Source organism: Callithrix jacchus, chromosome 7, assembly GCF_049354715.1.
Source record: "Callithrix jacchus isolate 240 chromosome 7, calJac240_pri, whole genome shotgun sequence".
NCBI lineage: Eukaryota > Metazoa > Chordata > Mammalia > Primates > Cebidae > Callithrix > Callithrix jacchus.
The window spans coordinates 50,296,987-50,322,210 of NC_133508.1; the positions used below are offsets into that span (position 1 = coordinate 50,296,987).

Here is a 25,224-nt window from a genome sequence, read left to right on the forward strand (position 1 = left end):
GCAGGAGATAAGACTCTCACTCAGGGCAATCTTAGCATATTTGAGGCTCAGTATCTGTTTCTGAAGCCAGGAGTGAGAATCCCTGAGTTCATCATTTTCTTTCATCACTTGTCCACTGAACTTAGGAGCAACCAACCAGCTTCATTATGTTCATTGGTTTTCCTCATGTGGTCAAAGGTATTAATGTATAGTCACTAAACTCCTCGCCTCTCATGAGCGGTAAATCAGGAGTGTCAAATGCATTTATTTTGCATAACTATCCAAACAGTTCATGCCAAGGACTATCAGTGTTCTCCATACTATTAGAAGTAGAGTCCTGAGCATTTTTGGGTCTAATTATATTAAGCATCCAACTCCAGAAACCTCAAAACCAACTAAAAAACTCCATCCTTGGCCGGGCATGGTGGCTTACACCTGTAATCCCAGCAGTTTGGGAGGCTGAGGTGAGTGGATCACTTGAGGTCAGGAGTTTGAGACCAGCCTAACCAACATGGCAAAACCTGGGCATGGTGGCACCTGCCTGTATTTCCAGCTACTCGGGAGGCTAAGACAGGAGAAATGCTTGAACTCAGGAGGCAGAGGTTGCGGTAAGCCATGATCATGCCATTGTACTCTAGCTTGGGCAACAGAGCAAGACTCCGTCTCAAAAAAAAAAAAAAAAAAACTCCATTCATAATATTCTGTTTCTCTAGAACCATTCCTGGTACCAAAATCTGTATTAGTCAGGGTTCTCTTAGAGGGACAGAACTAATAGGGGGTGTGTTCTGTCCCTATTAGTTCTGTCCCTCTAAGAGAACCCTGACTACACACACACACACACACACACAGAGTTTATTAAGTATCAATAGGCTGTCTGCAAGCTGAGGAGCAAGGAGAACAGTCTGAGTCCCAAAACTGAAGAACTTAGAGTCTGATGTTCAAGGGCAGGAAGCATCCAGCATGGGAGAAAAATGTAGGCTGGGAGGCTAGGCCCGTCTCTCCTTTTCACATTTTTCTGCCTGCTTTATATTTGCTGGTGGCTGACTAGGTAGCGCCCACGAGAATATAGGTGGATCTGCCTTCCCCAGCCCACTGACTCAAATGTTAATCTTTTTTGGCAACACCCTCACAGGCACACCTGGGATCAATACTTTGTATCCTTTAATCCAAACAAGTTGATATTCAGTATTCACCATCACACATGGGAGAAAGAAAGTAATTTCCTAAAGGTAAAAGAGTTAAGAAGACATGGCAAATCTGAACTTTTTTTTTTGAGATGGAGTCTCGCTCTGTTGCCCAGGCTGGGGTACAATGGCACGATCTCGGCGTACTGCAGTCTCTGTCTCCTGGGTTCAAGCGATTCTCCTGTCTCAGCCTCCCGAGTAGCTGGGACTACAGGCTACAGGACCTCTCCTGGCTTTTTTTTTTTTTTTTTTTTTTTAGTGCAGACTGGGTTTCACTGTGTTAGCCAGGATGAGTCTTGATCTCCTGACCTCATGATCCGCCTGCCTTGGCCTCCCAAAGTGCTGGGATTACAGGCATGAGCCACCGCGCCCGGCCTGAACTTTTTATATGTAATCACCAGAGCTTCAAAATACATGAAGCAAAAACTGATAGAACTGAAAGAAGAAATTGACAAATATGCTAATGCTTTTGATAACACTTTCTGAATAATTGATAGAACAAGTAAGCTGAAAATCATCAAGATGTACTAGATTTGAACAGTGGTATCAACTAACTAGACCTAATTAACCACATTCTGAATCATAAAACAATTCTTAACAACTTCTAAAGGATTCAAGTCATACACAGTATAGTCTCTGGCCACAATGGAAGTAAAGTGAAAAGAAGAAAAAGATAGTTTAGGAAACCTCCTGAATATTTGAAAACTAATACTCTTCTAAGTACCCACAGGTCAAAGAAGAAATCAAAATAGACTTAGAATGTATTTTGAACTGATGAAAATGAAAACACAGCATCTGAAAATTTGTGGAATCATGCTAAAGTATTAAAGAGACATTTATAGCACTAAATACTATATTAGAAAACAAGAAAGGTCTCAAAACTGTGAGCCCAGTTGTCATTTTAGAAACTCGAAAACAAAGAGCAAATTAAAACCAAAATAAGCAGAAGAAAGGAAATAGTAAGGATCACAGTGGAACTTAGTGAACTAGAAACCAGTAACCACAGTAGACAAAAAAATCAGTGCAATCGAAAGTTGTTCTTTAAGATCAATAAAATTAATAAGCCTCTAACCAGTCCGATCAGGAGAAAAAGAAAAGACACAGATTATTAATATCAGGAATGAGAGAGGTGCCTGATAAGCCAAAAACTGACAAGTCGGCAGTGGGGCTCTTGGGCGGTGCTGCAAATTCCTTCTGGCCCCTGTAGTGTCTGCTAGGACTGCTTTGTTTTCACTGATTGTAGGGCCGCTGGTTTTCCAGGCTACCGTGGAGCTGGGGTGGAGATAAAGAGAATAGGACAAATTAAAACGCCACAGAGCTCACTGTTCTTACTGAGTTTCAACTTACTTTCTTGAATAAATGCTCCTTAGATTGTTGCAAGTCTTCTATTAACTTTCCGAGTACTGAAAAAGTTGATTTTGACGATTTTTGGCAGAGTACTGTTACTGTGCTGTCAAAACAACTTCTATATCTCTTTGTAACGTCATAATTGGAATGCTTTTCCTTTATAACCTTCACCAGAGTTTAAATATGTTCAGGAAACTACTTCCTGGTAAACATTTCCAAAAGAAGGACCCAAAGCCCCAGACTGTGGTTCTTTTCCCCAAATGGGCAAACTGCGTTCTTACTGGAGTGTGCAGTGTGTCTCCCATGACTGGGACTCCTTGTCTCCCTTAACATGTTGTGCAGTTCCATCCAGATTATCGATGCCAGAACCTCTTTTCAGAAGAAATTTTTCTTTTGTTATATATCATGAATAACAAAGAATTCAGGCGAAGCTAACCATATCCTATTTGTTTGTGCACAGATAGAAAGTGTCTTGCAGCTATTTCTCTTTGTCCTCCTTTTTTTTTGACCTTACAGAGACGATTCAGGGAACCATTTGCTGCTCATTATTTTCTTTAACTTTATTCTTTACTTTAAAAAGTTGTGTTTTTTTTTACTATAATGCCTCTTTATTTGATGTGTGCTGCAAATCATAGAAAATAAGCAGGTTTGTGTTTCACTGTGGCTACAGTGCTGCGAGAAGGAATTTTTAAAAATAGAAAATAGAGATCCTGTCCTTAGGAAACATCCGATCTAATTGGGAAAATAAAAGTAGCTAGAATTAGTAATTCTCAGTTACTACAACTTGTATCAGATGTGTTTAGTGAAAGAACGAAGGAGAAGACAGTATGGTTGAGTATTGTCATTTCATATATTGGATGAGATAGGTAATGATTCATTCATTCAGTCCATTCTTACTGAGCATCAGATGTGTGCCCGACACTGTACTACGTTCTGGAGATAATGGCTATGACTTAAAAAACACAGGCTCTGCTCTTCTTGAACCAACAGCCTAGAGAGAAAGTCAGGCAAGCAAACAAGCAAATGACATTCTGTGATAACTGCTGTGAAGAATGGCGACTTTAGATAAAGTGCTACTTTAGAAAACGTGACTCAGGAAGATCTTCCTGAGGAAGTGAGCCCGGAACCGAATAAGCAAACCATAGAGATGGTCACTAGGAAAACAATTTCAGGCAATTCAGAGACCCTGAGGAAGGAAGGACTCGCCCACATTGTAGAAACAATAAGGAGGCTTGGGCGAGGATGATAGGGAACTGGAAGGGTGGTGTGTGAGGAAGTTGGGGAATTTGGTGGTAGCCAGTTCATGCAGGCCTTAGAAGCTGCCGTAAGAAATCTGGTTTTATCCTAAAAGAAGGGGACACCACTGAAGAGTATCAAGGAAGGAGGTGCATGACTCGATTTCTGTTTTACTGAAAGATCACTTTGGCTGCTATACAGAGAATACACTCTAGGAGGCAGGAATGGAAGTAGGAAAAATACTCCAAGTCTCTTGCTCTTATCCCTGCCCTGAGAACCAACAGAAGGAAAGTCAGTTCCGGTTGTATAAAAATGTCTATGTGGAAATCCGGGCGATACAAGGGAGAGGTCAGAGGATTCGGCGCCAGAAATTTCTGCATTTGTATCTCACCTCTTCCACTTACAAGCTGTGTGAATGAGGGCAAGAAATTGTACTTCTCTAAGCTTCTGCCTACTTGTTTGTAAAATGGGGAGGAATAATACCTACCCTTTAGGGGTTTAGGAAGCGATATGTTAGGTGGCATGTGGAAAGCGCCTGCAGATAGTCTCTTAGGGGTACCCAAAAAGATGGTCTCCTCTCTTTCCTCTTCCTGGTGATGACCTTTGATGTGAGACAGAACATGAAGGTGGCTGCTTCCTGCAAGGAGCCTCCAGACATCCATGCACATCTGAGTGTGGCGATTGTCCTCTGTTATGGCACTGATCAGGGCTGCGTAAATAGAGTCAACCCTAATGCCACTGACTTAATTGATTCATTCCTGAGAAGGGAGATAACTTTAGTAGAGGGAACTGTTCCCATTTGGTAGCCATTTGAGCTACTGGTTCTCTAAATTGTTTTCAAGGAATTTGGAGCCAAAGAGAAGCATTGATAGCATTATGTTTAAGAGTGCTGGCCTTGGGGTCAGACAGACCTGGATTCAAGTTCTAGCTCTGCCATTGACTAGTGGTGTGACCCTACGCAAGGGCCTCTCTTCTGAGCTTCTTCAGCTATAACATAAGGACAGAGCTCATGAAGTTGTCATAAGGACTGCAGCAAAGCCCTTATTTTAACCACCAGCATTATAGGTGTGGTGTGACTTGATATCATGTATATGAAGTGGCTAGCATGGAGCTTTGCACTTAGTATCACCTGTTTTACTTTTTTAATTAAATTGTTTTCATTCAGCAGGTCATGGACTTAAAAAAAATGCCTTTTTTCAAATAGTTGATTTTTTAGCCAATGAATAAAAATTGTATACATTTGGCCAGGCGCAGTGGCTCACACCTGCAATCCTAGCACTTTGGGAGGCTGAGGCAGGTGGATCACCTGAGGTTGGGAATTTGAGACCAGCCTGACTAACATGGAGAAACCCCGTCTCTACTAAAAATACAACATTAGCCTGGCGTGGTGGTGCATGCCTGTAATCCCAACTACTTGGCAGGCTGAGGCAGGAGACTCACTTGAATCTGGGTGGTGGAGGTAGAGGTGAGCTGAGATCGTGCCATTGCGCTCCAGCCTGGGCAACAAGAGCGAAACTCCGTCTCAAAAAAAAAAAATTGTATATATTCATCATATACAACATGATGTTTGGAAATATTTTTATGTTTTAGAATGGCTAAACTGAGCTAATGTATGTATCACCTCACATACTTATTTTTTTGTGGTGAGAAAACTAAAAATCTATTCTGTTAGTGAAGCATTCCCCTAATGAAGTTTAGAGTCTGTTACTATGACTGCCAACTTTATTATGACTGCCCTTTTGTGAGTTGCTATTGAGATCAAGTTAAATGGCAAGGGTGCTTTCTGAGCAACCTGCACATTATGAGGCCCCACTCAAGCATAAAAATGAAAACTGAGCCACTGTTCTGTTTCTGTTTTTGCTTTGTTACCTTTTCATGGTTGTAGGTGGACAATCAGCTCATCGGCACCACGCAGCCCTTCATGCTCTATGTGACTCCCCTGAGCAATGAGAATGAGGTCATCGAGACTGGACCAGCCGTGCAAGTCAACGCAGTGAAGTTCCCCAGTAAGAGTGCACTGACCAACATCTACAAGGTGGGCTGGTGGGGGAGGCTGGTGGGTCGATGCCATGCTGGAAGGTTTATTTGTTCTCTCACAGCCAAGTCTCAGAGTGCAGTGCTGGATGCTGATGGGAATAGCTCTGCAGGGTTAAGCCACGTGTGACATAATAGATTGTTTGGAGGAATTGACAGGAACTACTCCTTTTGGCACTTTGTATTCTCAGTTGTGTTTTCAGTGACCTTGCAGGTGATGGTTTGACAGTATTGAATCCATATGGGCCAGAGTCTGTATTCATGAGAGTGAAGTCATTATAGGAAAGTGCAGCATCTTCTAGATTGGTCTGGACCAGGCATGATCCAGATCTATTATTAAAAATAGAATAACCCCAGCTGAGCTCACTGGCTCTCACCTGTAATCCCAGCACTTTGGGAGGCTAAGGCAGGTGGATCACTTGAGCCTAGAAGTTTGAGACCAGCTTGGGTAATGTGGTGAAACCCCATTTCTATAAAAAGTATGAAAATTAACTGGAACTGGTGGCAAGTATCTGTAGTCCCAGCTACTTAGGAGGCTGAGGTGGGAGGTTCTGAGCCTGGGAGTTTTAGGCTGCAGCAAGCCATGATAATGCCACTGCACTCCAGCTTGGGTGACAGAGTGAGATGTGTGTGCGTGTGTGCACACACACACACACAGACAGGATAACCCTGAGATATTGGGCAGGGGCTATGCCGGGTCTGACCTTGAGACAGACATGCTGCTACCTAAGTAACCACACTGTTTACCAAAAGCAGATAGTTATAACTCATAAACTTTCTTTCTTGAAGGGGTCTCCATGCACAAGCTAGATGTTCCAGCAGCCAACTCTGGAAAAGTGGGAGCCAACCAGGGGTTGCTTTCCATACTTCTGGTCCTTTGTCACCAGTGCTGCTGGAACCAAACCTGCCTGTAACCCTGAGATCCACAAGCGCAGTCATGCTGCTCCTTAAACTAGCTGCCATCCATCTAAGCATACACCATAAAGTTCTTACACCACAGGGCATCTGAGGCTGGAATCCTGACTAATGAGGCCCAGATTTCCTGGGAACCAAACAGTAGAATGGCAAACCATCTATTAAACATCTTTTGGGAGTTTTTGGTTAATCATAACAATATATAGAGAGATAAGACAAATAATTTGGCATTATGGTCATAAAGCCATATGATTAGTGAAACCATACTATGTCATTGAGGCCTTCTTGATGGCACAGATGAATGTTTCTTTTGATGTTCACACTTTAAATCGGAATTTCTTTATCTCTAGCATCTGATGATCACAGCTCAGAGATTCACAGTGCAAATTGAGGAGAAACTGCTCCTCAAGCTGCTAAGTTTCTTTGGCTACGATCAAGCAGAATCAGGTAATTTTGAATGTTCTATGTCTGTGTCTGGGAATTGGTCCAAAGATGATATTTTTGAGCCTGTTTGTAAAATAGGTGGCCCCTTAGTGTCTGATCCTTTCTCAGGCATTATGTTTCACTCAGATTCATTAATTGGTGATATCATTTTGATTCAGTTTCACTGCACTCTAAGACCTTGTTTGGTTATGATGTCCCCTCTCCACATCTCAGACTGAGCTAAGAAGCTAAGGCTTGTGTTTCAGTTGTGCTTTTTCAAAGTATTACTTGTCATCTGAGTTATCTCTGTGAACTAAAGCAGCCATTCCAAGGGTCTTCAGGAATCCTGGAGTATGCAGTGGTACACCTTTGGGAAGCAGTATACTATTCCTGTTTGCTTTGCACTTTTTGATTCATCTGCTCTAGGATGACAGAAATGATGTTAGTCATTTAGCACGCCACTTTGTTTCCTAACTTTTGTTTATTAAACAGACTCCAGGCCAAGAATCAGAAATCCCTTCGGCAGTTCCTTTGGTTTAGTTGAGAAAATAAAATTGGCTAGCCTCAATTCATCAACTTTTGACATCCAAACCCTTGTGCCTTTCTGTAATTACAAAGGTTTCTAGTTACTTTACTCTCTTCTTTGTAGAAGAGAGTAAGGTAAGATGTTGAAAAACCCAGGTTTCCAGCAGTGCTCCAGAAATAATTGAGCGGTTGCTTCTTTTAGATTCCTCCTCGTGGCCTTTCCTCCTGCTTTTAGATGGGCTTTTCGGGGCTGTGTATACAGCTTAGAAAAAAATTCAATAATACTCAGTCTTTTGAAGCCTAAACTAAATATTGAGCCTGAAGAAATGATAAGAAAGAGGCTTTTATGTTGGTCTGCCTATGTTGGCTAGAGAAAAAAATTACTGGGAATGTGTGTACACATGTACATCCATACACACAATGCAAGAAAAATATTTTTGTTCTTTTTATCCCAGATTTAGAATTTAAGCTTTAAGAGTATTTGGGATCAAGAGCAAGATCCTGTCTGTTTAATGCTGTGTTTTCCACTTTGGGTTGGAACGCCAGTGTTTATTTGTATTCAGACAGCCACTTGGGAGCCTGCCTGCCAGGTATCCATTCTGTTTTGGTACCTTCCTGGGAAGTTTTATGTAAATTTGATTTTACATGCTTTTCTTATAAATTTTCTTATAAATTGCTGTAATAAATTTCTCCTCAAGCATGGATTTAGACTTTTGTAAAGTCCTGGCCTGCCTTTCATTGGAGTGGGAGCTAAGAGTTGCTTCCCATATTTCTGGTATGTTGTCACCCGTGCTGATGGGATGGGACAGAGGCAGCATGCAGCCCTCAGATCCACAAGCCCAGTCCTGCTGCTCCTTAAAGTACCTCCCATCCTGTCTGTAGCTGTTTCTGCTTCCTCAGCACAAATGGGCAGGTCTCTGTTGCAGTATCATTTTTCTGTGAGTAGCACTGATAATAGCTTACAACAGAAATGTGTTTGATAAGTAGGTACATGCCAGGTCTTTGATATAATTTCCAAGGCACATCATGCCAAGGCAAAATGTGCTGTGCAGTTGGATGTGCATACGACGTCAAGTGCAAAGAGCACATTGCTGTGTTGTAGCCCGTGCTTCTCCTTTAATTTCATGGGATGGCAAGTAAAAAATCTGCCTTGATTGTCCTATTTAAATGGACGTCCACTGTTTGGGAGACAGGGGGCTTCTTGAAGTGATATTAGCTCTTTATAGCTTGTAGCCTGATCCTTTCTCAGGCATTATGTTTCACTCAGATTCATTAATTGGTGATATTCATTTTGATTCAGTTTCACTGCACTCTAAGACCTTGTTTGGATATGATGCTAGGAAAATCAATATAGATAATCCGGGTCATTGATAATAATAACATCGCTAACAAATATACCTGTGGCCATGGGCTTTTCCATCGGGATTATTTTTTCTGAAGATGACATCTGTTGGATGGTATAGAGTCACAAGTTAAAACGCTAGTCTTCTTTTCTGATAAACAACACGAAACAGATCTACTCTCACAAAGAGTGGCATCAGGATACTATACACGTCACTGTACCCTCACAAACTAAATTAAGAGTAATATAGATGGTTTACTTTTTTTGATGAATTTTTTCAACGTGAATATAAGTGTTTGGGTCAGGAGACTAAGAAATTCTTTTTTGTCTTTTTAATTTTGCCTTTGTACCAGAGGTTGAAAAATATGATGAAAACCTCCATGAAAAGACAGTCGAGCAAGGTGGAACACCAGTTCGATACTACTTTGAAAATCTCAAAATCAGCATTCCTCAGATCAAGCTAAGTGTGTTCACCTCCAACAAGCTGCCACTGGATCTTAAGGTAAGCTGCTATTTGGGTAAATTTTTTAAGATGACTTTTACTTGGAAAAGAATGAGTGTGTTTACTCTTTGTTGTTTGTTGTTGTCTTTTGTCCCTCATCATTCATAGCTGACATTTTATCTTTATAGATTTTCTTTTTCAGAAGGTTTTTTTTTTTTTTTTGAGACGGATTTTCGCTCTTGTTACCCAGGCTGGAGTGCAATGGTGCGATCTCGGCTCACCGCAATCTCCGCCTCCTGGGTTCAGGCAATTCTCCTGCCTCAGCCTCCTGAGTAGCTGGGATTACAGGCACGCGCCACCATGCCCAGCTAATTTTTTGTATTTTCAGTAGAGACGGGGTTTCACCATGTTGACCGGGATGGTCTCCATCTCTTGACCTCGTGATCCACCCACCTCGGCCTCCCAAAGTGCTGGGACTACCGGCTTAGCCACTGCACCTGGCCCTTCAGAAGGTTTATTGACTCATGTATATTTGTCTTTAAAAAAAAAAAAAAAATTACGACATTACAGAGATCAAGGAGTATCTCAAGATATTCACAAATAATTCTGTAAAACCCATTTGCTCTCTGTTTAGCTCCTGGTTTACCTCAGTGAGATAAAAGCCTTTTTTCTAAAGTTGTGTCTAGGATCAAGACAAAAAGCAAAGTCAAGACAGCATCTTCCTTTTGTGCCCAAGATCTGCTCACCTTCCTACTTCTCTCTTCCTGAGTATTCACCTCTTTTTGAATAATCGTCACTAGGAGCATCTATTGCCTACAAAATAGCCCACTTACCCACTGGGATGTGGCCTCCTCTACCACCACATCAGGATGAAACCCTTAGACAAACTATCTTGATGACTACTTAATAGACACAGCCTGACCACCATCTTCATTTTCAGCAATAAAGTATATCTTAAGGAAGAGAGCTGGGATTCAAATCCAAGCCTGTCTGACTCCAAAGTCTGTATATTTTTTTCACTATACTGTGCTTCCCCATAGAACATAAAGAACCAGAGAATTTTAGACCTGTGAGTCCTCAGTGATGTACTTGCTTGGTAGACAGGGGAATTGAGGTTCTAAGTGTTTTGTTTGTCAAGTCTGTGTAACTAGGTAGTGACAGAAGCAAGAGTGAATCCAGGGGTGTTAGAAAGTCTTTCCTTAGGTTGAGTTAAAGTTGGCCCCACTGGCCGGGCGCGGTGGCTCATGCCTGTAATCCCAGCACTTTGGGAGGCTGAGGCGGGTGGATCACGAGGTCAAGAGATCGAGACCATCCCAGTCAACATGGTGAAACCCCGTCTCTACTAAAAATACAAAAAATTAGCTGGGCATGGTGGCACGTGCCTCTAATCCCAGCTACTCAGGAGGCTGAGGCAGGAGAATTGCCTGAACCCAGGAGGCGGAGGTTGCGGTGAGCCGAGATTGCGCCATTGCACTCCAGCCTGGGTAACAAGAGTGAAACTCCGTCTCAAAAAAAAAAAAAAAAAAGTTGGCCCCCCTGCAGCTTGCACTCATTGGTTGTAGCTCTTCAATCTATTGCACTCGAAGATACTGCTCAAGACCTCCATCTTCCTACTAACCACCAGTCCAGGACTTTTCCCACTGCCTCCTGCTGCTTCCTCTAAGATGCTACAAGATAGTCGTCTTGCTGTGCAGGAACAGAGATATGAGCAGATAAGGAGTAAGTCTAGGGTCCTAACTTAGATGCCCGCAAGGCCATGCTGGTGATGCAGTGGATGGAGCAGCACAGCGGGGCGGTGTCATGTCTGTCCTACCGGGAGTGCTTGCTCCATCTGAAGGGGCCGCCACAGCCCGCTCTAGCCACTTGCTGTTGTGGGGGAATGTGAACCCCATGTTGCCAGATTTTTAAAGAGAAGCCGGAAATCTGGATTTTTATGTGGCATCTCCTGGTTTTTAAACATTGGCAACCAATTCAAGTTTTTTGTTTTTTTATAAACTTTGTGGGCCTAACAAAACACATGTGTGGGCCTTATGTGGCCATGTCTGCCAACTCACAGCTTCTAAAATCGACGTACAGGTAATGAGACAGTAGTCTGGTCAACATCAGATCACATTTCGGTAAGGGTATGGCAAGAGTGACTGCGTGGGGATGGCAAACTGGGGATGAGCAGCTGGGAATGCTGGTCAGGACCTGGAACAGGAAGGGCTCTTGCAGTCATCTCCAGAAGAGTGCAGGGTACCCTTCATTCACTGCCCTATCTGCTTAATTCACTTTAATTTCGGTTTTCCCAGGAGATTAAAGATGCTTAGAGTTAGCAAGGGAGTAAGGGGAAAACCATGGGAAAACCACTATCTTGCTAATATCCACAAGTATCCACTTGACTTGTGTGACCTTTGGAATGGGTTTGTTTGATAAAGTATATATTCCCCCAGAACACTTGGCACTTGCCCAGCAAACCAATGTGAAGCATTTCCTGAGGGTTGGGGACTTCCTGTTTTTAAAATCATCTTACGAAGAAACACAGACACCTAACTATTCCCTTCAAATTTCTCCCAGCGGAAAACTTCCCCAGACTGATAAAAGCCGTCTGATTTTCTGCAGTTGAAGTAGCTCCAACCCCCCAGTTATATGGTAGCGATGGTTGTGTGTGCACTTGGCGTACAATCAACGGAATCATTTCAGTTGAATGTTTCATCAGGCACTGAATTGAAGGAACATTTTCAGGGCATTTTTCAAATCATTGTTAAACAGATTAAATGGAGCCGCCGTTTTGAAGAGGTGTGGGGGGGGGGGCACACCGAGTGCAGTAAGTTTGAGTTTCCAGCAGGGTGTGGGGAATTGGTACTAAAGAGTTAAATTCTCAGCTCGTGGAAGTCTCATTTTACTGTGTCTTGAGTTCTCCTAGTGGAGTCTGGGACTCATAAAATAATGTCATTTATTCAAAGAGTTTTCTAACAGAGTAATATGCCTTTATTAGTAGCTCTTAGAAAGGGTACTCTGCTCTTCTAGATGAATATATAATGGCTCAAAGTATGTGCTTAGAAAATGGAGTCCTGTCCCTGAATCACGAGAGCCTGACTAAAAGGTAAACCATGTCTTTGGTATTGAAGGAATAATTATCTTGATTCTCCTGACTCCAGGCCAGAAGTGAGACTGTCAGAAATCTCAGAGGGAAGTCTCTTCAGGTTTACACTGAGGGTACATTGTTGCCAGATATAGTGTCTGTTCAAAAGGCCTCAAAGCAGTTTCACATCTGCTTTCTCAATTGGATGCTTTACTCTGCGATGGAAGAATGGGGAGATAATAGTCCCATTTCACAAATGCAGAGACCAAAGCACAGCATTCCTCCCTGACTCCCCATTCTCTCCATTCTCCCAAGTTTGCATGTTAGAGAGTGGCATAGTGATATTGAAAATGTCAGGTAGCTTATACGTGTTTTTGGCTTTTTTTAAAGATCAAAAGATGCCAGGAGCCTTTAAAAGGTTTCACGAGGTGGCCTACAGCAGTCCTTTTTCCATTTAGAGCATTGGGGTATTACAAAAGAAGGGCTTTAATTGAGCAATCTAGTTTGGAAGAAAACCCACATTTTAATGGTCAGAGTGAGAGGGTGGGGGTAATGGGGAGTTTCAAACAAAGACACTATTTAAAAAGCCTAAAACTGTCTTCTCAAAGGCTTGAAATAATTTGTTGGGAAACTTCAGACCCTTTACTTTTTTCCTCCCCTCCCTAAATAAAAACCAGATTTGTTAAAAGGAAAAAAGATCCAGTATTGTTAATTGTATTTCAGAAAGTGCCAGAGAGGGAAATATCCCTGTAGTTTTAAACACTGTCCCAAGAGGGAAATAGGCAAATACCCTGCTTCACATAAACAGTCTCTATGTACCATAAATAAACCTTTAAAGAATGAATTCCAGACAGTTTTGTTTAGTGCAGGATAAACTAAGAAAGGAAAGGACGTGGCCGAGGGAATAGCTTGGGATCTGAGACCTTATGGTATATAGACAGGTATTTCTTCTTTCAACTCTATAAAGTTTCTAGAAGACTTCAGCAGTTTTCAGTGGGGAGGTAGAAATAGACAGTTTCCTATTTTTATTAGGAGCTTATGAACACAGGATTGCCTCATCCAAAATCCATTTTATAACAGGAAACTGTCTGCTACTTGTATAAATAAGCATCAACTTTGTATACTACTGTATTTGAGTAGCTATTTAGTTACTACAAGAATAAGCCCTGTTTGGCTCGTTCCCTCATCTCATCAACGTTGACTGACCAGATTAACCTGAAGGTGGCAGAATAATTCATGCCATTGAGCTGTATCTCAGCTTTTTCCATGGGGAGTCCCAAAAGCAGTAAATGACTAGGTAAGGATAACTTTTACTTAAGGGCCAGAGTAGTTCCTTGAATCAGACAAAGCACCTTCATCATTCCGAAAGGTTATAGTGTTTATGATGAAGGCTTTGACAATTTAGTACAGGTGTCAAAGGCTTTGCTGCTTTGTGTGGTTCTTCTTCAGTATTTGGTTGCAGTGAGTAAGTTGGGGTATAAAAGCTTTTACCTTAGCCTTTGTTTTGATCTCATTTTCTGTTCTCTGAGAATAAAGTAATGCTCAAAGTAGTATTGGCAAAACCGAGTGCTGAACTGATTGTCAGTACCCGGTTTTCCCAGCATGTTTATTTTATGGCTCTAAGCAAAGCAGTTGAGCTTACTGAACCTCAGTTTCTCTGCCAGTGAAATGAGGAAAATAAGACCTGCTCACGTACTTTATCATCACTCGCCATAAGGTAAGGTACAGCATGGGTGAATGAATAGCAGAACGTTTTTCAGGAGAAATAATACAGTCCTCCATTCTGGCTCCCTGGCTTTCATGCTTTCGAGCTAATAGGTAGTTGCTATTGTGAAAATGAACATATTCACATCTAAAATCAAATAGCTAGCTATGTGACTTTAGGCCATCCACTTAACATTTCTTGTTTTATTTATACCAGAGAGAGAGAGAGAGTTAGGCTGAATTAACTTAACTTTGGACTTTTTGAGGGGATGGAGGAGACAGGGTCTCACTCTGTCACTCAGGCTGAAATGCTGTGGCATGATCACAACTCACTGCAGCCTCAACCTCCTGGGCTCAGGTGATCCTATATCCCAGGTAGCTGGGACTACAGGTGCGTGCCACCACGCCTGGCTAATTTTTGTATTTTTTGTAGAGACAGGGTTTTACCGTGTTGTCCAGGCTGGTCTCAAACTCCTGGGCTCAAGTTACCTGCCCACCTCAGCCTCCCAAAGTGTGGATTACAGGCATGAGCCACTGGGCCGAGCTCAACTTGAGGTTGCTATTAATCTCTAAAATATTCTGAAATTACTTAGCAGGATGTTATCAGTAACTTCCCAAGGCACCAAATCCAGTGGCCTTTCTCTCTAGCCTTAACCTTTGTAGCATCCTCTACCAATTTGACATTGCTGACTTCCCTGTTCTTGACATCTATCCTTTCTGGTTTATTCTACTTCTTCTTTTCCTGATCTGAATGTTAAAGGTCCAGATTTTTCTCCGTGAACTGCCTGGAATGTCACTTGTCTATTTTTCTGTCAGATCTTTTATCTCTTCTAATTTTAGAAGCTCTTTCTAAACGTTATGTCTTTGATGAAAGTTGCAAGTATTTTTTCTTTAGCTTTTTGTCTTTTTACTTTGCTTTTGGTGCGTGTGTGTTTGTGTTTAATTATATAAGAGCTGTTTATTTTTATGTTGTCAAATTTATTATTAGTCTTCTGCTGTTTTGAATCTAATTTTTTTTTGAAAACTCTACATCTTCAGAGAAACTTCTGTAGTAACAAACTATAGAAATGATCCCTGAAAGTATAGTCTTAAATCTGAATTTTGAGTCACAAAAAAGTTTTCCCTCCTTTCTGGTTTTAGAAAATTTTACTCTTTCTTGCATTATATATTTTAATTTCAATTAAACATATTCTTGTTCCAAAATAATTTAAGGCAGCCTCAGAAGATACATGCAGAAAGATTATAAGTTAGAAAACAGAATGGAAATGTCATTAAGTTGCACATGAAATTTAAGTATGTAATGAGATTTTAATTCAGTGGGGAGTATATAGACTTTTCAATAATGCTATTAGACTAAATCACAATAGAAAAAATATTAGATTTATTCTTGACACTTTATGTAAGGATAAATTCTAAGTGAATCAGAGATTTACTGGTCATATTAGCATGAAAAAGTGTTTTTATATTTAATAAGGAAGAGTATTTGACATGCTTCTAAACACCTAGAAATATTAATCATTTTAAATAAAGATATAATCAGAAAATAGAGCCATATTCAGAGATTGTTAACCAGCTTATAGCAGACCCATGTTAGCTGAGAACTTCAAGAAAAGACAGATGGTAGAGTATCCATTTGAAGCCATTGGAAAGCTACCAAAACAGCCAGGACTTGAGAGTTCAAGATTTATGAGAGGAGAGAAACTCAGTAAGGTGAGCCCAACATTTATTTTGCTTTTATTCTTGAGACTTTTTCTGATTTGTAAGCAGTGTGGGGAGAAAGGTGAAGAAGCCAAGCACAAAAAGCAGCTGCCAACAGGCAGAGAATGCAAGTAAAGCTTTTGGCAGTCTCATGGGGCTAGCAAAGCAAAACTTAGACTTCATTGCTACTAAAAGAGCTGGTAATTGAAGGGCTAATATCTTACAGAGAAGGGACAGGCAGAAAACAGACCCCAATAGTCTGAGCTACTTTCTTTCTTGAGACATTTGCTAATTTCTAAGTGACACAGACTGAGAGAAACCAAGCAAAAAGTGGCAGCTGAGAGTCTGAAGAACTTAAACAGTCTTTTCGGCAGTCATATGGTACTAGGGAGATTAAAAGTAGAGGAATGGCATTGGTTTTCACTGAGACTGCTATAGGACTACACCAGGACTTAAAAGGACTGAAATATACCAGAACTTAGATAAAGACTAAAATGCAGCCTTGAGAAAACTCAAACCCTGGTTGATTTAGGCATTATGCTTCTTATTCTAAGTGCCTGCCAGAAGCTAAAAACTCATCCATAGTCTCTATAAGTTTTCATACAAAATGTTGCATTCAGTTACAAATTACCAGCCCTGCTTAGAGATGGGACAAAAAAACAAACACTAAAAACAGAACCATAGATAAATTGGATGTTGGTATTTTTAGACACAAAATTTAAAATAACTGTGAATATATTTAGGAAGTTTCCCAGAAAACTATATTTTTTTTTTAAATTATCAAATAATAAAAGAAAATTATAGACCACTTTTTTATGAATACAGAAGAAATCTGAACAAAATATTAATAACTCAAAAACAGAAATGTGTAAGAAGGTTAATATAACCAAATTGGGTTTATTCCTGGAATGCAGGTTTAGTTTAACATTTGCAAATAAATTTGGTAATTTACCACATCAACAAAAGAAAATAGAATATGATTATTTAAAAATACATAAAGCCATTGACAAACTTCATCATCCATCTACAATAAAAATTTAGCAAGCTAAAAATAGAAGGTAACTGCTTTAATCTGTTTATGTGTATCTATTAAAAAGCTACAATAAACATCATACTAATTGGTGATATAGTAGAAGCAGCGTAGAAGCTCCAAGCTCTTTTGAGGCCTAGGCTCAAAGGTCACACATTATTATATGTCCCACCTCCTGTTGGCTGAAGCAAATTACAAGGCTAGTGAAGATTCAGGTGGAGGGGACATAGACTTCACCGCTTGATAGAAGACGCAAAGAATGTGTGGCCATTTTTAATCTACCACAGGTATCTAGGAATAAATCCAACAAAAGGGGTATAAGACTTCTACACGAAAACAGTTAAACATTATTGTGAAAAAGACCCTCATAGATGAAGGGACATACCATTTCAGTAAGTTGGAAGATTCAGTAAAGTTGTCGTTGCACCTCAAATTGATCTGTAGATTCAGTACAGTCCTGATGAAAATTCCAGCAGTTTTTTTGGTGGCAAACTGACAAGCTGAATCTAAAATTTCTCTGCAGTTGAAAAGTGCAAAGAGCAGTTAAGGTAATCCTGGAGAAAAAGTACAGAGTTGGGGAGAGCTTACACTATTCGACTTCAGAAATTATTACAAGACTACAGTAATTAAGACAGTGTGGCATTGGTAGAAAGCAGAGCAAAGTGAAACAGAAGAGAGAATCCAGAAACGGATGTGTAATGCCATCATGTGACTTACGACAACATTTATACCACACTGCAGTAATGGAAAGGATGCTCTTTTCAACAAATATTACTTAGTTCAATATTTATCAGGAAAAAAATGAATCTTGGCCACTCCCTCACACCATACATAAAAATAAATTCTAGGTGGAGTATAGATTTAAGTGTGAAGAGTAAAACAATAAAACTTCCATAAGTAAACACGGGAATATCTTTATGACCTTGATGGAGATAATTTCTTAACCAGGACACAGAAAGCTCTTACCATAATGGAAAAGATTGACAATGTGGATTTCCTTAAAATTAAGACTGTGTGATCACTAAAAGATATCATTTAAAGAATAATAAGACAAGTCACAGAATGGAAGAAGATTTTTGCAACACATCTGTTCAACAGAGGACTTGAATACACAAGAACTCTTAGAAAGCAGGAAGAAATAGAAAGCAGGAGCTCACTATAAACGTGAGCAAAAGACTTCAATAAGCACTTCACAAAAAGGTATCCAAATGGCATATGCATATTAAAAGTTGTTTAATCTCACTTCTCAACAGAAAAGAGACTACTCTGAGGTACCATTACACACCTATCAGTTTATTTGTCAAAACTATACCGAGATACATTACACACTGATGAGATTATCCAGGGGTTTTTTTTGTTGTCATTTGTTTGTTTTAAGGGTCAGCCATGGTAATCCCAGCACTTTGGGAGGCTGAGATGAGTGGATCACTTGAGGCCAGGCATTGAGCAACAGGGCAAGACCCTGTCTCTCCAAAAAAAAGAAAAATTAGCTGGGTGTGGTGGTGTGTGCCTGTAGTGGGAGGCTGAGGCAGGATGATCACTTGAGCCCAGGAGGTCCAGGCTGCCGTGAGCCAAGATCCCACTACGGCACTACAGCCTAGGCGACAGAGACTGTTTTTGAGACTTTTTTTTTTTTTTAGAGTGAGAGAGGGTCTTACGCAGGCTAAGTACAGTGGCACAATCTCGGCTTATTGTGGCCTTGACCTTCAAAATCCAAGTGATCCTCCTTTCCCAGCCTCCTGAGTATCTGAGACTACAACTGCATGCCAGCATGCCCAGTTAATTTCTAAACTTTTTGTAGAGACAGGGTCTTATTTCGTCACCCTGGCTGGTCTTCAACTGCTGGCCTCAAGTGATCCTCCCACCTCAGCCTCCCAAAGTGCTGGGATTACAGGCATGAGCCACCACTCCTGACCAGACTATCTGTTTTTTAAAAATGCTATCTATACCAAGTGCTGATGAGGGAATAGAATAACAAGGGATTTTGTATACTGCTGAATGGAGCATAAACTGGTTTGACCACTTTGGAAAACTGTTTGGCAGAATATATTAAGATTATATATGTACATTCTTTATGACCCAATTCCACTCCCAGGTATATGTCCAAGAAAAATGCATAAATGTGCCCCAAAAGACATATCTGGGCAGGGAGCGGTGGCTTACACCTGTAATCACAGCACTTTGGGATGCCAAGGTAGGCAGATTGCTTGATCCCAGGTGTTTGAGACCAGCCTGGGCAACATGGTGAAAACCCTTCTCTACAAAAATGCAAATATTAGCAGGGCATGGGGGTTTGCACCTGCAGACCCAGCTACTAAGGAGGCTGAAGTAGCTTGTGGTTGTTACATTATTCTCTTCACTTTGGGAATAATCATTTGGGTTTTGAACTATACATTTGATTAGTATACTTTTCTGTATGTGTGGTATACATCACGTGAGCCCAGGTCAAGGCTGCAGTGAGCCGTGATTGTGCCATTGTATTGCAGCCTGGGCAACAGAGCCAGAACCTGTTATGTAGCCTGCCATAGACGTGTCTAATGTTGTTTATAGCAGCATTATTCATAATAGCAAAAAGTCTGAAACAACCCAACTTTTCATCAACAGTGGTGGTTAAATACATTGTTTTATTAGCGCAATGGAGTATTATATGACAATGAAAGTTAACAAACTATAGCTGTATGTAACAATCTAGGAAACTCACATATGTAATATTGTCTGTGAGAAGCCTCCTACAACAGAGTGCATACTGATGGTTTCATTTATGTGCAGTTTAAAGCAGGAGAGCTCACCTGTGGTGATAGATGTCATTACTGTGGTTGTCTACGGGAAAGAAGGAGGCAGGAGGGGGGTGGATATGTGCTCATGGTGAGTGGGCTGCTTCCAAGATGGGGATAACAGTCTGCTTTCTGATCTTGTGGTGGATACATTATTCTGTTCACTTTGGGAATAATCATTTGGGTTTTGAACTATACATTTGATTAGTATACTTTTCTGTATGTGTGGTATACATCAGTCAAAAAGTAAAACATATCAAACAGAAACAAAACAGACCGAAAGGAATTATGACACAAACCAATAGTGTTGATCTCTATGTGATGTATGTGACTTGGGTGATAATATGTCTGTCTATATATGTATTTTTCCCTAGTATTTTACTTTTATAGTTACAGGGAAAATCCTTATTTATAAACATCAAAACCTGACCCTCGTTGGAAAGTTAACATGAATTGTAGCTTTGATGGAATCTAGAATTATAGTATCCCAGAAGGCCATCATATGACTTAAGTATGTCATTTCCTTTCTTCCTTACTTAGGCCCTAAAAAGTACCTTGGGATTTCCTTTGATACGGTTTGAAGATGCTGTGATTAATCTAGATCCATTCACTCGGGTACATCCCTATGAGACCAAGGAGTTCATCATCAATGATATCCTCAAACATTTCCAGGAGGTGAGGTTTGGAGAAGTTCTCATTGGCTGGAGCATAAGCACAATGTTTGTTTTAGTTGTTTGGGAATTTTGGTTACTCAGACATTACTATTGAGAACCCACTTAAACATTTCAACTCAGTGGTGTTACAGGTTGGGTCATATCCCAAGAAACCCATGAAATCCTGAGACAGTACATTTGACTGTTGGTTTCATCCCTCAGAACTAGTCTGAGGGGTTTCTGCTAGATTAGCCACGACTCTTAATGGTTGAATTGATGCTTTAAAAATAACAAAATAATGTTTTTATTTACCAGGCATGGGCCTTCTTTCAGCAACTACACCCATGTTCTTAGAGTCTGTGGGATCCTGCCCTTGGGTTGAACTTGAAATTTTTTAAATCAAATTGGACATTTTCCATTTCGTATTTATTATGCAGACTGCAAAGATCAAAAAGTAAAGCCAAGGCATATTCTTCAATGAAGAGACAGATCAAGATAATATCAAATTTAGTAGCTTTTAAAGTTAAAATATATTCTATTCTCGCTTCCTTTTCTCCATTCCTCCTTTCCTCTTTTGACTTTCCTAATTGGTGATGTTTCTACCTAACTAAGGAAAGTGATACAGCAGATATCACTGGAACCTGGATCAGGCAAATGGAAGTATAGAAAGAGTGGAGGGGGCTGGGCATGGTGGCTCACACCTGTAACCCCAGTACTTTGTGGGAGGCCAAGACAGGAGGATGACTTGAGCTCAGGAGTTTAAGATCAGCCTAGGCAACATATTGAGACCTCCGTCTCTACAAAATATAGAAAAAAAGATTAGCCAGTTGGAGAGGCACTCACCTGTAGTCCCAGCTACTTGGGAGGTTGAGTTAGGAGGACTGCTTGAGCCCAGGAGGTCAAGGCTGCAGTGAGCCATGATGGTGCTCCCTCACCCCAGCCTGTGTGACTGAGACCCTGCTTCAAAGAAAGACAGAAACAGTGGAGGTTTGCTTGATAAGTCTGTCCATGCCTTCTTCAGGCCCCCCCACCCACACCACAGCTTATGAGAAGAGCTGTAAATCTACCTCTCTTCCTCACTTTTCTTTTATAATTCTGTCTGCTGGTGATTACTTCTCTATTTGTAGGCACAATGAAAAGAAGAGTGTGATATATATAGTAGCAAATACTCCTAAGAATCCCTCCTGTTTCATAGCTATTTTTATTTTTCTAACTGGCTTTGAAGGGTATTTCTGGGAATATTGAAAGCAATCGCAGGGATCTGTGTGTTGGGAGAAACTTGGATGGTGCTCATGAAAGGACAGAAGATGGTTTTGCAGTTGATGAAGATCAAAAGCTAATTCCTGGTAGTAATGGGAACGGAGGACAAAACAGACTTCTTACCTTTTCACCTGGGACACTGGTATCTGCAAATATAAGTAAATGCTGATTGGACTTTTCTCTTCCTATTCCATTTGCCAGGAACTCCTCAGCCAGGCAGCTAGAATCCTGGGATCAGTGGATTTTCTTGGCAATCCTATGGGGCTTTTGAATGATGTTTCCGAAGGGGTTACTGGACTGATAAAGTATGGAAATGTTGGGGGCCTCATCAGAAATGTTACACACGGGGTATCAAACTCTGCAGCCAAGGTAAGGAAATAGAGGTGAAATTCCATTATAATTAACCTCATGAGTCCTCCACAGTACTAGCATTTCTTTCATAGTTAATAGGCTGTGAGAAGTTATATTCATGGCCTTTGCTTCACTGCCCACACGACTTGCCTTTTCCTCACCTCCAATCACCTGCCACCAGGTACACTGAATCCACCTCTAAAATATCTCTTCCTTCTTCCTCTCCATTGCCACTGCCTTAGTCCAGGCATTGTATATCTCTTACCTGGGTCACTGCAATAGCCCCTGACACCCTGGACCTTTCATGGTGACCCCCTGCATCTTTAACTGTGCCACCAGAATGAACTCATGCCATTTTCTTGCCCAAAATTTCCCAGTTATTAACCACAGTTTACAGGGAAAGTCCAAACCGAAGTACGGCCTTCTATAATGACACAACCTTTTTAGCTGTCTAAATCTAGCAGCAGACAGACAATGATGTCATTCTCCAGTATCTTGCAGCTAGTTGACTTGTTTGTTCACTGGCATCTTAATTCGTGGACATTTCTTAGTTCACTCTGTATTTTCTGGCAGGAACGGATTATGTGTGAAGATGGAGAAGGTGAAGGGAGTTGAAGGGTGGTTGCTATCTGACATGCAGGCCTCCAAAGAGCTCTGCTGTTTTGTTCTTCCTTTCATCTCAACACATGTTTCTCGCAGAGACTGACTTTTTCATGGATGAGCTCATTTTGAGAAAACACCTGTGCTGTCTGCTTATTTACTTTAGAGACAGCATTTATTTTAGTGAGATCGTAGGTGTACTTGTGCCACGGGCTGATAAAATGTGAAGGTAGCTTTACCGAAGACATCTTTGTGGCACTGCATAGACATTTGCCTTGAAGAGCAGGTAAGTGAGTAGAGCTGAATAGCATTTCTATGTAGTATGGTATTCTTGTTAATAATGTGTGAGAGCTGAGAATTTATCCTTTCTTTCCCAAACTATTTTCTAGGGATGATAGATTGGTTAGATCAATTCTGTAGGATTATCAAACCAGACCAAAGTGGACCTTTTTCCTTATGGTTCAAAATAAGCACCAGTTCGTTTGTTTGTTCTTTTTTTCCTTTCTTTTTCTTTTTTTTTTCTCGGAGACAGAGTCTTGGTCTGTCACCCAGGCTGGAGTGCAATGGCATGTTCTTGGCTCACTGCAACCTCTGCCTCCTGGGTTCAAGCAACTCTCCTGCCTCAGCCTCCCAAGTTGCTGGAATTACAGGTGCCCACCACCACACCCAGTTACTTTTTATATTTTTTAGTAGAGACAGGGTTTTCACCATTTCGCCAGGCTGGTCTCGAACTCCTGACCTCAAGTGATCCACTGGCCTTGGCTTCTTAAAGTGCTGGGATTACAGGTGTGGGCCACCATGCCTGGCCAGCAATAGTCTTTTAGAGAGACTTTCCAACTCATGGTTGCAAAGCAGTGAGACTCAGGTTCAGAGTATGATCTACCATATACTTTTCTGCCTTGAGTCCTTTCTTAATTCCATGGCCCCTTACCCCTCACGCATCATAAACTGTCATGGTGGTAGCACAGATTCCTCACTCTTCTTGCTTAAGTATTTTATTAAATTTTAACTTTATTGAATTCTAATTGACATAAGAAAGTCTTCCTGGTTTTATAATTTCTTTGTTTTTGTACCTTGGGCTTTACCATAATTTAAGAAATGAGGATGCTTATGGTTTAACAATAGGACTTCTTCACTGTGGAACAGAAATGCACCTACTTTACAAGTTTATTGTAAGAACAAAACAAGGTGAGATGTTACAAAAATTTTGAAAAATACAGAGTGAAGAAGATACATAGGTCATTACTTTGCCTGTAATATTTGCATCAAGACTTGAGCCACCAGGAAACCGTTAGTGCTCTTGAAATGAAAACCAATCTAGTATGAGCTACAGAGAAGGAGCGTCTGGGACACTGAGAGTCGGAGAGTCAAACCCCATTGGGGCTAGTAGGAACCTCCATGGTTCGCTGCGTTAAGAATGAAGAGGCTGTTCACGTCCCTGTGACATCTCAACAGGAGAGACCTCTTAGGAGTTTCTCCAGTGTCTCCTGGCAACATCCTAGTGAAAGGATTGGCCCTTTCTTTATTCTCCTTGGTTTGTGGAAGTCTCGTTTGTTTCCTGGTTTTTCTGTTTCCCCTGAAAAAAGGTTTTTGAAGCTTGAGGGTCAGCATGAGATTATAACTTAAGCAGAAAGAAAGAGCAGTGTCCCCCCACCCTCATCCTCACACTGGATCTATATGAAGGCCTGGGGGCAGTGGCAATACATTTTATTGGATATCATGCTTTATGTGTTAAAGGATTTGTATAAGGATATTGCTTTCCAGGGAATGAGTCTTCTTGAATGGGAACCTCCCTTTCCATGTGGTTGGGTTTCTTCATATATTTGTCTTTCCTTTAATAAGCTGCTAGTATCGGAGCCACAGGCTGCATCTGAGGGGATGGCTGTGTAATTTACAGGCATACATTGTCTATTAGTTCATTCTTGAATTGCTGTAAAGAAATCCCTGAGACTGGGTAATTTATAAGAAAAGAGGTTTAATTGACTCACGGTTCTACAGGCTGTAGAGGAAGCATGACACCAGCATTTGCTTCTGGTGAGGTCTCAGGAAGCTTCCAGTCATGGTGGAAGGTGAAGCAGGAGCAGGTGTCTCACATGGTGGGAGTGGGAGCAAGAGAGAGAAGGGGAAACAGCCAGATCTCACGAGAACTCGCTCACTATCATGAACACCAAGGGAATGGTACTAATCCATTGATAGGAAATCTGCTCTTAGAATCCAGATACCTCCCACCAGGTCCTGGCTCCAACATTGGGGATTATAATTCAGCATGAGATTTGAGGAACAAACACCGTACTATATCACATTGCTTAACATCAGGGATCCATTTTGAGAATCATTTCACTAGGTGATTTCATTGTTGCATGAACATCATAGAGTATACTTACACAAACCTAGATGGAATACAGCCTATTCCACACCTAGGCTGTCTGGATAGCCTATTGCTTCTAGGCTACAAATTTGTACAGCATGTTAAACATATCTAAACCTATAAAAGGTACAGTAAAAGTATGCTATTATAATCTTATGGGTGAATCATCAGATATGCAGCCCATGGTTGACCAAAATGGTATTTGACACATGACTATAGTTTGACACCGGCAATCTTAGGTGTGTTTATAGAGATATAACAACTAGTTGTATCTCTAAGATGAGAAAGCAGATAA

At 40.9% G+C, this 25,224-nt stretch overlaps 1 protein-coding gene and 1 pseudogene across 13 annotated transcripts in view; one reads left to right on the forward strand and one right to left on the reverse strand.

The window, feature by feature from the left end:
• VPS13D (vacuolar protein sorting 13 homolog D) overlaps positions 1–25,224 on the forward strand; it is a 315,484-nt gene that overhangs the window by 188,063 nt on the left and 102,197 nt on the right. For 12 of the 13 annotated variants that reach the window (XR_013519795.1, XR_013519794.1, XM_035307776.3 and 9 more), the window contains 5 exons: positions 5,632–5,781; positions 7,046–7,142; positions 9,339–9,487; positions 20,238–20,372; positions 21,812–21,979. Coding sequence is in view for 10 of the 13 variants with exons in the window: in XM_035307776.3 (XP_035163667.3) it covers positions 5,632–5,781; positions 7,046–7,142; positions 9,339–9,487; positions 20,238–20,372; positions 21,812–21,979 (699 nt within the window). In the remaining 3 variants the exon portion in view is untranslated. Of the gene's footprint in view, positions 1–5,631; positions 5,782–7,045; positions 7,143–9,338; positions 9,488–20,237; positions 20,373–21,811; positions 21,980–22,534; positions 22,848–25,224 lie in introns of all 13 variants that reach the window. The other variant, XR_013519796.1, reaches the window with a different exon arrangement.
• LOC118143275 (small nucleolar RNA U3) lies at positions 15,204–15,285 on the reverse strand (annotated as a pseudogene).